This window comes from Musca autumnalis, unplaced genomic scaffold, assembly GCF_047663935.1.
Source record: "Musca autumnalis isolate F117 unplaced genomic scaffold, ASM4766393v1 scaffold_5, whole genome shotgun sequence".
In the NCBI taxonomy this organism is placed as follows: domain Eukaryota; kingdom Metazoa; phylum Arthropoda; class Insecta; order Diptera; family Muscidae; genus Musca; species Musca autumnalis.
Genome location: NW_027412088.1, coordinates 5380688 through 5397257, shown reverse-complemented (window position 1 = coordinate 5397257; position 16570 = coordinate 5380688). Strand labels below are relative to the sequence as shown.

Genomic DNA, 16570 nt, shown 5'->3' with positions numbered 1-16570 from the left:
AAGAAAGAAAGCCTTCCCAAAAAATATAACTTTAATATAAAAACGTAACTTTGCCTCCTGTGAGGATTGAACTCACGACCCCTGGTTTACAAGACCAGTGCTCTACCACTGAGCTAAAGAGGCGTACGATGGTGGGGTTATCATGGAATTGCTTTTGTACTTGGATCAGCGATGCTCGCCCTCATACTTTTAAGTGTAAACAAACCACACGTATTCTCTCTTTATTTTTGATTTGCAATTGGTTATTACCCTGCAAACATTTGGAAAATTGTTGGAAGATTTTTTGATCAGATTATTCTTCTGCGCTTCTTTCCGGCGATCTTTTAGCGAATTTTTATACGAAAGTGATTTGCCATACGTAGACGATTCTCTAAAATTATTGCTTAAAATCAATCGCTACGACGAATCTTCTGCTATGCATCTCGGAGATCTTTCCGCGAATTTGTATTATGTTTCACAGTGGTTTGTACATGCGAATAATATATTATTCTTCCGAACCCCGATCACGCAATTGTTACTAAAATTTTTGAATTGGTTCCATATAATTCTCATATACACATTCTACATAACTTTGATATAAATGGCACGTATAATATTATGAGTACTGACAAACATAACACATGTCCGGGTTTTGCCAAGTGAAATGAAGAAACTGAATGGAACCAGTATACAACCACTACAACATAAGGAACAACTAAAAATTATAACCCTGCAAACCATTTCTATCGCCTAAGAATAATACGCGATTTTCCTGGGCGAATAACTTTTCGCAGGCGATATCGCCTAAAAATCTTCTGCGTAACACCAACCTAAAGTGTTTATGGAATGCGAATCGCGACCAAGATTCGCTGACGAATCACTTGGAAGATCTTAAGAAGAAGAAAATATAAACAAAAAATTAAAAAAAAAATTATTTTTCATTTTTCTTTGTTTCATTCATTTTTTGTCTTTGATTTTTATAATTTTTATTTTTATTTTCTGATTTGTTATAATTTTTTATCATTCCTTATGACGTAGTGGTTTATACTGCTTCTCGGACCTTTCTTAATTCCACTTGGCAAACCCCAGACCTGTACTATGTTTGTCAATACTCATAATATATTACGTGCCATTTATACCAAAGTTATGCAGAATGTGTATATGAGAATTATAAGCAACCAAATCAAAAATTTTAGTAACAATCGCGTGATCGGGGTTCGGAAGAATAATATATTATTCGCCTGCTCTAACAATAGCGGAACATAACACAATTTCGCGGAAAGATCGCCGAAAAGCATAACAGGTAATTTGTCGTAGCGATTGATTATAAACAATAATTTTTGAGAATCGTCTACGAATGGCAAATTGCTCGCATGGGTGAATTTGATATAAAAATTCGCTAAAAGATCGCCGGAAAGAAGCGTTGAAGAAAAATCTGGTCGAAAAATCGTCCAACAATCTTCCAATGGTTTGCAGGGAACAAATCGGAAAAGAAAACAAAATGGGTAAAATTCAAAGACAACAAATGAAAGAAACAAAGAAGAATGAAAAATAAATTCCCATTTAAGTTATTTCGTTATATGTTCTTCTTCTTAAGATCTTCCATATGATTCGTCAGCGAATCTTGGTAGCGATTCGCATTGACAAACACTTACTTTAGGTTGGTGATACGCGGAAGATTTTTAGGCGATATCGCCTGCTACAAATTAATCGCCCAGGAGAATCGTGAATTATTCTTAGGCGAGAGAAAATGTTTGCAGGGTGTTTACCAATGGAAAGAGTATCTTACCACTACTAATACACCAACTTGGATATTGTTGTGTGTGAGAGAGAGATAGTGCTACTCACATCAACGTTTTTTTCACTATAACATTGGATAAGAGAATGCCCTATTTACTCTCTTGTTGTGTGATCTTTCACTTCTCTTAAATAGAAATGACATGTGGATTAACGAGTTGCACATTGTCAGAATGAGGCAAGAATGCATCACGTATGGTTTGGGAACAAGTAATAATCAAACCATTTATAATGAAGCAATATTTATTTTCGATAAATACAGTTTTTTCAACTTATTGTTTTGCCAACATAAGTAAAATATTATTTATTGTTGTCTTATTAGAATGAAAGTTTTTTATGAATGTTTGTAATTAATTGAATTAATCGAGCTAACATGTCTTAAGGAGTTTGTATTGAAAAAGTGAATTCTAACCAATATGCTACGATCGTTTCGCTGGTGGTTTAATTCAGCTAATCAGGCATATCGGATGTGAATGGCTAGAAGATAAAGGCTGAGTTTGATAACTTCATTAATGTAAGTTTGCAGATATGAAGTATTTTTGAAGCCTTTTTCTTATCAAGTAAACCTAGTGCCTTTGTCTAGAATCATTTCGCATACATAAACATTACGGCGGCCCAAAAATGACAAAATTATTTTTTTAACGCCTACCTCCAATTTTTTCCATTTGATCCAAAAACCTTATACATGAAATTCTATGGCGATCGGTTAACGCTAACCCGTGCCCACAGAGAGATCTTAGTTTCCATAGTAATTTATGGTCCAATCGATTGTGGCTTAAAAACGATGTCTACAAAAATTTATGATGATCGGTTAACGATAACCCTTGCCCCCTGACCGATCTTTATTTCCATAATACCTTGTACACCAAGAAATCCACGGATAACCAACTGGAACAAATTCAATGAACTAGTAAGCTCTAAGCTGGGAGTGTCACGATACCCCCAAACAGCCACAGAGGTTAATAGTGCAGTGAAGCACTTCACAGAGGTTTTGGTGGACAGCTATGAGACCACCTGCCCACTCACTTACCCAGGCAGAAGATGTCAACCGGTCTGATGGTGGAAAGATCTGGCTAATCTCAGAAAGACTAGCAGAAGGCTCTATAACAAAGCCAACAAAACGAAGTTTTCCACAGATTGGGAGAACTACAAAGTATCTTTCAATAAGTACAACATCGAAATAAAGAAGGCTAAACGCAGATCATGGGTCTGCTTTAGCGAGTCTATTGAGGGAGTAAAGGATGTAGCCAGGTTTCGTAGAGTACTGTCGAAGGACCCCAAATCCATCGGCAGTATCAAACGGGATGATGGCACTGGACTAACTCCGGTCTAGAAACTCTGGATCTCCTAGCCAAAGCCCACTTTCCCAACTGCATGGATGCGCCAGATCGCTCAGCCGATCCACCTATGTGCAACCAAGCCACAGGGGAAGTGAGTGTCATCGAGGAGATTATAAGTCACACAAAGATAGCTTGGGCGATAAACACTTTTAAGCCTTTTAAATCACCTGGTCCAGATGGTATCTTCCCTGCAATGCTACAAAATGCACCGGAGGTGTTGATCCGACACCTGGATCACATTTATAGGGCCTGTCTAAGTATATCGCTCACTCCGGTTCTGTGGAGGGAGGTCACGGTGACATACATCCCCAAAGCGGGGAAGTCAAGTCACACGCTTCCCAAAGACTATAGACCAATCAGCCTATCTTCCTTTCTATTGAAAACCTTAGAAAGATTGCTTGATCTAGGTATAAGGTCCAAGCATGAAAACAGTGTTATAAGTCCTGGCCAACACGCCTACATCAAAGCAGATCGGTGTAGACTGCACTAAATGAAGTCGTTGGTTTAATCGAGAGGAATATGATGGGCTCAAATTATACGTTGGCAGCGTTTCTTGAAATAGATGGCGCCTTTAATAACGTCAAATTCGAATCCATCCACAATTCGCTCTTGAACTTAGGTGTTTCCACCACACTGATCAATTGGATCGATGGAATGCTTAGCGGCAGGATAATCAATTCAAATATCGGTGAGACCTCCATTCGGAAGTCTGTCACCAGGGGCACACCACAAGGTGGCGTACTATCTCCACTGCTGTAGCTCCTGGTAATTAACGAAATACTTAAGGAATTTGACCAACTACGTATAAAAACAGTGGCTTATGCTGATGACGTGGTCATAATGATCACCGGGAAGTTCCCACAAACGCTATCGGAACTCATGCAAGGAGCTCTAGTCAAATTATCAAGATGGGCACACAACAATGGACTTGGGGTGAACCCATCTAAGACAGAGCTGGTTCTATTTACGAACAAGAGAAAAGTCTAACCATTCACCCTACCATGGATGGAGTGGCCCTATAGCTCTTTCTAGAAGCCAAGTACCTTGGCATTATCCTGGACCACCAACTAACGTGGAAAAGGAATGTCGAAGAACGTACCAAGAGATTTCTTATAGCCCTTTATTCATGCAAGAACTCCATTGGTAAGAGTTGGGGTTTGAAACCACAGGACATCCACTGGATTTTTAGGGCCAAAGTTCGCCATATTCTGACTTATGGTTCATTGGTATGGTGGAATGCACTAAGTAAGACATCCCTTCTCCACAAGATTAATACCGTTCAAAGAGCGGCATCTCTCTTAATTACCGGTGCCATGAAAAGCACTCCACAGGCTGCCCTCAATGTATTACTGGATCTTCATCCGATGAATCTCGTGGTGCAAGAGTTGGCAGCAAAGAGTGCTCTCCGACTCAAGGAGATAAGCTCATGGCGCAACTTCGACTATGGCCACGCTGTTATTTTACAACGATCTGGACTATCGACCTGGACTATATCACCACAATTACACATCGGCGATATTGAAGTTCGGATACCTGATAGAGAAGCCTGGACCCACAACTCCCCACCTCTACCCGGTGTAGAGGTCTATACCGACGGATCCAATATGGAAGGGGGAACAGGAGCGGGTGTCTACAGCGATACCCTCAACTTACGGATCTCGTACAAGCTAAGCGAAAATTGTAGCGTCTTTCAAGCCGAAATCTTTGCGGTCACGAAAGCAGCAGAGTTGATAAAAAACATGGAAGGGGACATATCTGGACCGGTGACTATCTATGTGGATAGTCAAGCGGTCCTAAAATCACTTAGATCCCATTCAATCAAGTCTGCTGCGGTCTTGCACTGCAGGAAAGCTTTGGAAGGCCCTACGATCAATCGTTACTTTGTGCTGTTACCCGGGCATTGGACATCGAGGGAAATGAAAAAGCGGATGAATTGGCGCGTCGCGGATCTGAGTCAAACGACATCGAAATCGATAACTCAATCAAGCCACCCTTGTGTCACTTCATGCGGCTCCTAGAATAAGTATACAGGGAGAAGGCTGGTCAGATTTGGAACAACGAACCTGGCTGTAAGGTATCAAAGGCAATCTGGCCCAACCTCTCCAAACGGAAGACCACTTCTCTACTCTCTATGAGAAAACCCGACCTGAAACTAATGGTTGGAGTAATCACGGGACACTGCAGAATAAGATCAATGACCTGCAAATGGGATAGAGATGACTCCACGGACTACTGCAGATTATGCGAAGATGAAGAAGAAACAGAGACGATTGAGCACTTATTATGCCGTTGTCCAATGCTCAGGACCAGGAGAATCCAAACAATGGGTGAACATACAATATCATCTCTGACAACATTCTGCCAAGCCGAGCCGACAACACTGCTTCTTCTCGCCAAGGGTCTGAAGTGGCTTCAACATGAACGAATTACAGCATCTTAATATGGCAAAACCTCCTTACTCGCTCTCCTTTCATAAATAATTTCTCAGTTGTCTTTCAATCCATAGCACTTTCTTAATTATTCTCCCTTATTTTCTTAATTACTTAATTATTCTTATTTCTTACTTCTCAACTCGATACCTTCTATGCAATTATTTCTTTTCTTGTCTCCTACCCACACTATAGGATGAACACAATGGACCATAAGGTCTCCGAGTGGAGTAGCTGTCGAACACGACAGCTGCGCGTCCTTTAACCTAACCTAACCTACGAGTTTGAATATTTTTCCATCGCGTTGCACTTAGATTCGCAGACCAAAATGGCGCGGCATAGCTTACAACAGATCTACCTATCGCTTTATATGTGGCCAACAAGATTTCTTTATCTGCACCCCAAGTGCTCCCGGCTGGGACTTAAGGATTTTGTTGCTAAAGGGCGTCCCAACTAAAATGCAATTTTAAATTTTAAATAAAACACAGATATTAAAACAAAAATCCTGAAAGTTTATTATATCGTAAAGTAGACAGAATGAGGTTATGTATGGAACAAGATATCGTGCAGATGGCTGCCGCGACTTTGCTTGCACACACGCAATCTTTTAATGAAGTTTTCAATGACCGTTTTGCATAAATGCTACGGTATTTCATTAATGAAGCGTCCAATTTCCTATTTTAAGGCTGAGTCGTGGTCGGCTTATTCGCGTAAACCATCAACTTCAAAAAGCCCCAAAGAAAAAAATCTAAAGGTGTTAAATCGCACGATCTAGGCGGCCAATTCTGGTCTCCAAAAAATAACACGACCGGGAAATGTCTGATGCAGCAATTGAATTGTTTCTCTGGCTGTATGACATGTGCCGCCGTCTTGTTGAAACCACAAGGCAAGTAAAGGCTGGTTATCATTTCACGATACCGAACTGTTTGCGCTTGGCCTGCCTCATTTTCATAAAAAAGGTCCAATGATTCCTCCAGGCCAAAAACCACACCACACAGTGACACGTTGAGGATGCATTTGCCTCTCGTGAATCACTCGAGGATTTTCCTTACCCCAAATGCGACAATTCTGCCTATTGACGAAGCCATCAAGATGGAAATGGGCCTAGTCACTGAAGATGATTTTATCGGCAAAATCAGCATTTTCATGTTATCACTCCAATACCTATGAGAATGCGTTGTTCATTCGTGTAGTGCTCCATTTTTCATAACCTCGTACCTTCTACTAGCGAACAATAACAATTGTTCAAATGTCAAACAATGACACTTCGAATGGCGCCAAATTTAAAAATTGCGTTCTAGTGCGGCAAGCGCGGACGACGAAAACATGCTGTCGAATGTGACCCCTAGAATTTTTGGGTAGTTTGTGGTCGGAATTCTGCTACCATCGGCCACGACATTCAACTCCCTTCTCACCTGTGCAGTCCATCTGGTGAACAGAGTGGCCGTGGGTTTAGTGGCGGATATTTGCATATTTCTCGCGTGGAAAAATGTGGTAAGATCGGTTAAATAGGAGTTCAGCCTTTCACAAATGTCAGGGAAGGTACCTGACGCCTAGATCGTACAATCGTCTGCATACATTACGATCTCAATGCCGTCTGGAGGGGGCGGAATATATAAGAGGTAGTTGTTAAACAGTTCCGGAGATATCACCCAATCTTGGGGAACTGTCTGTTTCACTCTACGGGGCTCAGACAAACGGACTCCAAATTGCCTGAAACGATTTTCGTCGAAGCATTCTAAAACCATTATTTTGTCCGTATGAAAGTAATATACACTTAGCATAAATGCTGAGGGTATAACAACACCTCTAATTGATCCTTTGAAGTGACGTGCGCAAAACAAAGGCAACAAAGATCTGCCAAGAGGCTTCCGTTTCTATAATATTGTATATAACTTTTTTTATTCCAATAGTAATTCAAATATCCCACCATACCATTGCTATCGACAACGATATCGATTTCGAATGTTTCTCGATATTTTCGCGAATGTTTTGTTCGAGAAAGACCCACGAGAATGAATTGAAAACGACTCATTCGTTACTCAGTTTGTGGCACCGAAAACTTTCGGTTTCGAATATCGTTAATATTATTAGCGAATGCATTGACGATACTTTTTACGACAGTGGCGAAAAACATTTTTGGTGGAGTTTCTTGATGTTTCTGTTATGCACCTTTATTTCTTTGTTAGGTTAGCGATTCGATATGTAACTGTTGATAAACATTGTCGTCTTGTATTTGGTAACCTACCCACCCAAATATTGTTTATATTATACGTAGCATTTATATAGGAATTATTTGAAAAATGCAAATGGGAATTTTATACAATCTGCAAAAAATTATTTTTTAAAACAAAAAATGTTTTCAAAATGTTTCCTAGTGAAGAAAAAAAATTTGCTACATGTTCGAAAATGATATCGTATTCGAACTTTTGGCGAACAAAAGAACAACACAAGAAAAAACATTTTCCAAATGTTCAAAAATGACATCGTTTTCGAATCTTGTGGTGAACATTCGAAAAATATCAGCATCTGATATATTGGGATAGTACTTTATTCTTATTAATTCGAGTCAGAAATATACATAAAATATGTATATTTTTCACTCAGAAAACTTTTGATATTTAAATGGGGAAAGTTAAGGCATTTTACCGAAAATTAATCTCTGAAACTGTCCAAATTTAAAAATACCACTACCAACCATAGAATTTGTCCCTAAAAATAACATTTGTAATGTTCCTTTTTACTTTCTTTTTCAGTTATGTACATTCATCTTGCTTACCAAATTTTGATTAAAGAAATATTGGAGTAACTCCAAGAGAATCAGAAAGGTGTGTACTATACTTTTTTAATGTCTTTATTATGCGAATTATGTGTTGTGTTGCTGTATGTATAACAGAGTAAGTTTTATAAACGTATATAAGAGGGGGTATATTAAACACATTCTTTTCTTTGCCTGTTTCTTTCTCAGTTAATATTTAAACCATCGTTTGTTTGTTTGTTTAATTTTTAAATACTTAAAGCATTCAAAAAAGTTTTACTTCTTTTTTCTTCTATCAATAAGAAATTTGATTCCTATCAAATATTTACCACTCTTCAATTCTGTTTTGAGGTGATTAACAACCATTATGTTTCGGGAAAAAATCATTCACATAACATTACCCGTATAATGAAAATGAAAAAAAAATAAAGTTGGCAAGGGTCACCACAAATAATAAAACAAAATTACTGAAACAAAGAATGATTTTACACCAAAATTTTCCAAACCACATTATCTGGAGATTTTTTAAGGAAGATTTGTGAACTAATTTCAAGCCTCTTTGTTTTTTTGGTGTCAAAAATCTACACGATTTATAAAAAATTGCATTCAAAACACTTTGGCATTAAATAGTGTCTTGTTGATCATCTTTCATCGCAAGTATTTGAATGTGTGCAATACAAATCTTTTTATAGCACTTCTTGTCTCATTAGGATTCAGTTTTAATTTTTAAGTGTTTTAAAATCAAACGAAAATAATACAAATAATTGTTTCTTTTTTAATAAATAAATATATTTAAATGAATTAAATTTAAAGAAAAAAAAAACGGGTTTACATTAAACAATTCTTCAGCTTTGGGAATAAATTTAATTTTTCAGTATTCCATATAACACAGATTCCGTTTGACAAACAAACAATTCAAAACCATCCATATTGATATTTTTATAAATTGATTTTGTTTCCATTTTATATTATATTTCAGTTTATATTCGTAGGTAAATAAAACAATGTGAACAACAACAAATCGAAACTATATTCATAAACGCAGGGAGGCACATTTCTTTTGTTTGTTGGAAACTTATCTTTATAATGTACCTACATACACATAATGTAAGTACATATGTGTGTAGTATTATTATTATTATTATAAATATTTCTATTTAATATTATTAAGACTAAGTAATAAGATTTTTAAAAATTGGTTTGGTTTCCTTCAATTCAAAATGTATTTTATTTGGAAAACATATATAAAGCCTGTGATGCAACAAAATTTAAAAAAAGGGGCGGACATAGTTTCTTCACGAAGAAACTGCCGTTAAGGAAAGTTTTGTCCTTACAATCAATATCAAGATAAACTATTTCCAACTTTAAATAATACATTCATTCAGTTTAGAGTTCAATCCAAACAATAGTTCATTAAAATTAATTATTTACAAATTCCGATTTACAAATTGTAATTCGTGTATCGTAAAAAAAATCATTGTTTAAGTTAAACAACATAAATGTCTTTAATGTTAATATAGGTATGCATATTTTTTCCAAATAAAATACTTTTCGTATGATGCAATGACAAATGTTGTAAGTTGGTTGATTTTTTATTTACATGGCAAAAACTTCATAAATTCTGAATAACAAATGGTTCAATTCGTTCTAAGACATCACCATTAAGATGGACATTGGAAGAAAAAAATATTTTTCCAAGATTTTGTCTACTTTTTGACACAACTGCCTGGAGACGCAATGTCAACAAGAAGAAACCAAATAATAAAGGAAATCACCAACACTTTAATTTTGGCAATTAATAATTTTTCTTTCTCTTCTCGACATATTGAAACAGACAGTCTGTGATATTTTTCTGTTAATTCACAGTTTATAAAGTTTCGTTTAGTTTCTTTTCTAATTACACAAATTTCAATATAGTAAATATGGATATATTATGAAATTAGTTGTTTGGCTTTCTCTTTTTGTTTTGTTTGTTGTATTTATTCATAGAATTCAAAAATATAGAGTGTATGTGTAAAGCCTGGTTTTGTTGTTATTCATTAAGTAAAAGTTACTTGTTGTATGTAGAGTAAAGGATTGCCACACATTTTCTGACTATCGTTAATAAATTCTTCAGTCCTTTTTTCTGGTTTAGTGAAATAATCAAATTCGTAGTTTTTTTCTCTCGCCTCCAGCAGTGTAAAACAACACAATTTGTCCATTCGGTTTACAGTAAAATGAGGGCGGGACAAAATGGGTCTCAGGGGAAGAGGAGCAGCAGGAGGAGGAGGTGTCTAGAAACCATATTCCAAAAAAACCACCGGGTATCTCCCCATCTGTAGTAGAAATAGCAGCAGGTACATATTTATAAAATAGTAATGCAGATTAGGGTTAGCAGAGTAATTCACTTCATCTCTAAACACACGTTGGTGCTGAGTGATTCACGGATTGTTGTGTTGTACTTGCGCCACCACTTGATGAAGCATTCAAATTATTGTCTCTGGTGCGACAACAGATTTCACAAATTCGTGTTGTATCGGGATTGATAAAAGTACAAGAGCGACAGCTCCATTCATTTGTACCCGTTACAATAATTTGAGTGGCTGCAGGCGTGTTGGATGCTGCACTGTTAGCCGCCACCCCTCCTTCAGCAGCCGACAACCTTTTCCCAGCATTCTGTTGAGTAGTGGAGGAGGATTTTTTACTCTGTCTACCGGCCATATTACTATTGGCAACAGTGTTATTGTTGTCATTGTTATTGGTTTGTTTGCTTTTATTGTCGTTTGTTTTGGACAAATTCGTAGATTTCTTACTAATATTAGTAGTTTGTTTGGTGTTATTACTGCCCGCAACGGAAGAAGTCTGTTTGAGAGCAGATTTCATTTTTTGCTTATTGTCTATCTGAGGCTTTTGCTGCTGCTGTTGTTGTTGTTTACTATTGCTATTGGTTGGTGGAGAAGTGCCAACATCCTGCTTGGCAGGCATTGTCGTTTGATTATTATCCATTTCCTTATAGGTCGATCTACGCTTCTCCACCGAACTCGTTTGGCTGGGTGTTGTTGAATCGTTTGTTATGTTCATCGAGTCCAAATGTAATGACTTCACCAGTAAATCTTCGCGATCACCCAAATCTTTTGTATATGCTGAACGTTCGAGATTTTTGAAAACATAATTCCATGATTCGAAAGAACCAACACCATCTTGATTCTTGCTGAATTGAGTGGGCGAGTGTTGTCTGTGTATATTCGAGAAATCATCGTTGGCCGACTCATAACTAAAGTCTGTCGAATCACCGCCACCTCGTTCAGAAGAATTAAAGGGTTGCTTTCTGTTTGGCGGATACGACTTTTCCATGGAGTTTTGTGCAGATGATTTATGGCCCGGACGACTATCCTTTGGAATTGGTTTGGCATAGACGTACATATCGGCTGCATTATTGCCATAGATTTGATCCCTGGCTTCATATATTTTACTGTTACGTTTCGCCTTAATGGCGTCGTGATGTTGATACTGTTGATGGTAAGGATCAAATTGTTCAGCTGGTGGTGGAGGTATAATGGGAGGATCATCGAAATCGATCAATTGTTCTGACACTGATGCTTGCTGCATTGGCTTGGCATAAACATTACCCATCATATTGCTGGAGGAATTCATCATGTATCCTTGTGGTATCTTAGATACTTGGGCATACATATGCTTATCTGGGCCATATGAGGAGTGTTCTAAAGCTGTATGGGGGGGAATTTTGTCGTAGGCAGATATTTGATTCGATATATTGTAGGGCAGGGGATAACGATTACCCGACACATTATACAGATTGGAGTTGTTGGAAGAGGGAACTTCTTGCCCTGAGGACGCTGCAACCGCAGCATAAGAAATACTGCTACCACCTCCCATTGATGTATCGTCAATACAATCATAGGGCGACTCATAGAAATTTTGAGCAGGATTGCGATAGAATTGGTGTTGTTGTTGTATCGAATGGTGAAGTCTTTGCATTTGTCCATAACTCTGATGCTGATGGTGACCAGCAGCAGTGCAACCTTGTTGTTGATGATCAAACGAATGCCTGTGGGGCAACATGTTGTGCTGATGAATGCTAGTCGGTTCACTATAATGTTCCAGACTTCTAGAGTGAGGTAGATGACTTATATTGTCGTTTCCAATACCCGACGTAGTGTGGTGGAAATTCTGATTTGGGAAATTCATGTTGCCAAACATTGCATTGGCATGACTGCGTTGCATTTCGTGCACACAACAGGGACCATTTGGTGTCATTCTCTGTCTTGGAGGTTGGGGTATTTGATATTGAATATTATTACCACACTGACATGGTGTGGGCTGTGGCCCATAGTTAGGCGATGGCTGAACATCAATATAGCCATAATTATCACCACTGCCAGCCAACGCTTTTTCTCGAAGGCGATAACGTTTCTCTTCTGCTGCGTAGATTAAATCTTTAACTGCTTGTGAAATACCACCTGAAAGATAAGATTTAATTAATTGCCGGTATTATTTTAGTAATTGTTGTAATAATTAGAAGTTATTTTTGGAAATCTCACCAATATGTTTTTCTCTATAACGAAAGATGTCCAACCAAGTGGTTGTCATGTTATTTCCATTTAAGGCCATGTAGATGTTTTTCATTATTTGCAATTCCACATATGCTGCCATGGCATCTCGCGAAACATTGGTGACCTGATCCGGGCATATGGGGCCATCTAAAATTAATGTATCATCGGATAAACGACGATAACCCATGGCTTCAAATAGTTTTTCAGCATCAATTAAATTTGAGTGAATTTCATGTTGAAAGAAACCGGAATACATCTGAAAATATCCATAAGGAATACACTTTATAGGGTATTACGTATAATTTATGGTTTCCCCATACAGACCTTTAAAATGCGAAATTCCTTACGCCATGGTTTTGTAAACAAGTTATTTGCATATTGGCTTATGGCTTCAAAAGCTGCTACGGCCTTCTGGGCATTGAAATCATTAAGCTCTCGTATTGAATTCTTTAAAACTGTGGCGGTCTCGGGCAAAAAGAATTTACGATCATGTTGTACAATACACAGCAATTCCTTTAAACATCCTAGAATAGTAAATTTCGAAATTTCAATGACAATAAGGATTTGACTATGTTTAGATTGACATACCTTCTAACTTTTTACGCTCCTCCAACTTCTGTATGCTTTCCTCAGTCTCCAAATAAGTCCAATGACGTTTCAATATTTCCTCCCATAAATCGGGTAAAATATCTCGTGGCATAAAGTCCGACATGTTGTCCAATCGTTCTTATATTGCGTGTAAGAGCGATTTATTTTCCTGTGTAGCTGCAAGCAATAAATAAGAACGCCAGTATAATTTTGAGATTAAATTCAAAGTGCTTACACAAATAAAGGGGATTCCCAGTTTTAATCCGACAGTATATTTTTCCCAATCGTTCATATATTACGAATAAGAGCACACAAATGCAGGGGATTCCCAAATTTACTCCGACAAAGTCCAATAACATACAATGAATTGGTAAAAATGGTTCATATTTTTATAAATTGACAAGACTACCGCTGAATAAGTCTCTTTCTAAGCAAATGGGAAAATATACGCATTCATTAATATATAAATAGCCGGGTAATAACATGGTTCTAAATATCCATCTGTGGCCATTTCGTCATCAAATTAAAATTGGCAATGTTTCAATTGGAGAAATTTAGGGCCCAAGCATGCATTCATAGGATCAGCATATGAACATTATTGAAGCAAAAATGCGACTAAAATATAGGCAAAAACATACAGCAACTATGTCAAATTAACAGCAGCATCGCTAGTTTGTGAACAAATTTTAAAATTAATTCTTATGACAGAGCAGGTTGCTCTAAATTTTATTTATAAACAATGGGGCATAGCAGCACACAAACATCTCGAAAATGAGAAAAATAAAGAAAATGCTTTATAAAAGTTGAGTTGAGTTTATAAAAGTTGAGTTTAAGCATTAAGCTCGGATAAAATTATAATTTTTTCTATATAGCCGGCCTTCGGCCGGGGATTTAAGACTTTCTGCTATGGACAGGAGCCAATCTAGGGAACAACATTTTCTTTTAAATTAAAAATTTTCTCTAAGTAACCGACATTTAACAAGGGAATTTTCGGAACTTCGGAGGCACATATCTCGGGAAGTATGGACTTCCGCAATAAATGTTGTATATATTTGTGATCAGGGTGACGAGACCTACCTGTGACAAAAATTTGGTCCCGATCCGAGCTTAATGAAAACATTCAACTTATGCCAGAATGACAAATCAAACCTTTGCCTTCTTGTCATCCTACTCTTCATAAATATTTCAGCACGCTCCTTGTATTTGCGTAATCAAATGCCTTAAAATATGATCGATATTTGTTGTTTTTAATTTTTTTTTTTCACTATGCCCAAAAACAAAGAAAGCAATGAGTAATACAACTGTTGTGCATTCAAAGGGTGCTGAGGTTGTTTCGGTATTTGGGTACCATGATAACGTTAGCATGACACTGAATCCATAAGCAAGCCTACCCCGCCATACTACTGTTGTTATTCGATTCCCAATGCCTACGATTCGATGCCTGCTTCGATTACAATAGCCACTTTCAGCCACTCTCCCGCTCTCTTACACCTCCGCTACCGCCCACCATCATTTGTATGTTTTGCAATGCAAATCAAAAATCAATGTAAACAACACACACACACGTCAAGTTTTATTGTGCCAACATTTTTATACGTACTTTTTATGTAAAAAACGTCGTATTGCATAAAATCTTCCCGATTTAAAACTTCATTTTTTATATCGCCCATATACAATCTGCCGTGAGAGGATATTTTTTTGGCTTTGTGCTTGCTTGTAATCACTTTTCACTTCCGTTCGTTCTGCATTGTTTGGTGACACATTCTTGCTCTTCAATCGTGCACACACCGAATTTTCTTAATAATTTTTATTTCAATTTTTCGGTTGCGTACAGTTTTTCTTCGATACAAAAGATTGCAGATAGTAATTTTTCTTGAGTTTTGTATTTACGAAATTATATGTATTGGATGATGTGCGTACGTCGTATATTATTTCTTTTCAATGAATCTGTTTTTACACACATAAAAGTGTCTCTTCTCTGCGACTGACAGGTTGTTTTTGCAAATTGTGACATAGAACAATGTTGTCAATAACATAAAAACAGTTTGGCGCATGACACAATTACCAAGGTAGATGCATTTGCGAATTGTACAACAAAGCAACTTTTTTGTAATGTCCATGGTACAATTACTTAGGTAGAAACATCGGCGAATTGCTACAACAAAGCAACATTTTTTGTAATGTAAACTGTCAAAATTTTCGCCGAATGGTTTCTTGTTGTCTCTTTTTATCACTTGTGTTTGTACAGTGAAGTGAACACATGCTATCTCTTACTTACCGAATCATATGGTGTTTGTTTTGATTTTTCATAGCGAATACCTAGTTTTTTTACGTTTTAGATTCGATCAGCTGGGCTGAGGCATCTACCTAAGTAATTGTACCATGGTAATGTCAAAATTTGTAAACAAGGCGAAAAACAAAACAATTCGCCTCGGTCATGGCCCAATTATTTCGCATCATGGTACAATTACTTAGGTAGATGCCTCAGCCCAGCTGATCGAATCTAAAACGTCAAAAAAACTAGGAATTCGCCATGAAAAATCAAAACAAAAAACCATATGATTCGGTAAGTAAGAGATAGCATGTCTGCACTTTATAGACAAACACAAGCGATAAAAAGAGACAACAAGAGACCATTTGGCGAAAATTTTGACAGTTTACATTACAAAAAAAAGTAGCAATTCGCCGATGCATCTACCCATGGTACAATAAGAAAGGTAGATGTATCGGCGAATTGCTACAACAAAGCAACTTTTTTTGTAATGTAAACTGTCAAATTTTTCGCCAAATGATCTCTTGTTGTCTCTTTTTTATCGCTTGTGTTTGTCTATAAACTGTAGACATGCTATCTCTTACCTACCGAATCATATGGTTTTTTGTTTTGATTTTTCATGGCGAATTCCTAGTTTTTTGACGTTTTAGATTCGATCAGCTGGGCTGAGGCATCTACCTTTTTAATTGTACCATGCATCTACCTTTGTAATTGTACCATGGTCCTCCGGCAAAATCAGATGATTTCGATTTGAGCCGTCAAAATTCATATTTGTCATTTGAATTCGCTGTGAGCAAGGCATATTTATACAAGGTCATGGTACAATTACTTAGGTAGATGCCTCAGCCCAGCTG

At 37.3% G+C, this 16570-nt stretch overlaps 1 protein-coding gene, 1 long non-coding RNA gene and 1 other non-coding gene across 11 annotated transcripts in view; 1 reads left to right on the top strand and 2 right to left on the bottom strand.

Annotated features, from left to right (window-relative positions):
• The window catches only part of LOC141387456 (uncharacterized), a 102450-nt gene extending 91969 nt beyond the window's left edge, over positions 1-10481 (top strand). Inside the window, exon 2 of the long non-coding RNA XR_012408564.1 lies at positions 8302-10481. This is a non-coding gene — a long non-coding RNA (uncharacterized lncRNA). The remainder of the gene's footprint in view (positions 1-8301) is intronic.
• Positions 52-123, bottom strand: TRNAT-UGU (transfer RNA threonine (anticodon UGU)). The gene has a single exon. It is a non-coding gene; the product is annotated as a tRNA-Thr (tRNA).
• tamo (PUB and ZnF_RBZ domain-containing protein tamozhennic) lies at positions 10262-15463 on the bottom strand. 9 transcript variants are annotated; one of them, XM_073957175.1, is made up of 6 exons: positions 14836-15440; positions 13680-13871; positions 13445-13621; positions 13181-13380; positions 12845-13112; positions 10262-12763 (listed from the first exon to the last, which is right to left on the bottom strand). In XM_073957175.1, exons 3-6 carry the CDS (start codon positions 13566-13568, stop codon positions 10698-10700), a joined length of 2658 nt encoding a protein of 885 aa, XP_073813276.1. In that variant the 5' UTR covers positions 13569-13621; positions 13680-13871; positions 14836-15440; the 3' UTR covers positions 10262-10697. The 9 variants fall into 9 exon arrangements, with proteins under 9 accessions (XP_073813276.1, XP_073813278.1, XP_073813277.1 ...); XM_073957177.1 differs by having other exon boundaries at positions 13680-14087; positions 15045-15440; XM_073957176.1 differs by having other exon boundaries at positions 13680-14059; positions 15045-15440.
• Between the last annotated feature and the right edge of the window lie 1107 nt (positions 15464-16570).

What these genes read in the sequence shown, in the direction of transcription:
- tamo (XM_073957173.1), bottom strand. Translation starts at nt 13,568, where the DNA reads ATGTCGGACTTTATGCCACGAGATATTTTACCCGATTTATGGGAGGAA. An exon ending in GGAGCGTAAAAAGTTAGAAG is followed by an intron (nt 13,381 to 13,444) that starts GTATGTCAATCT and finishes TTACTATTCTAG; the next exon opens with GATGTTTAAAGGAATTGCTG. An exon ending in TTATAGAGAAAAACATATTG is followed by an intron (nt 12,764 to 12,844) that starts GTGAGATTTCCA and finishes CTTATCTTTCAG; the next exon opens with GTGGTATTTCACAAGCAGTT.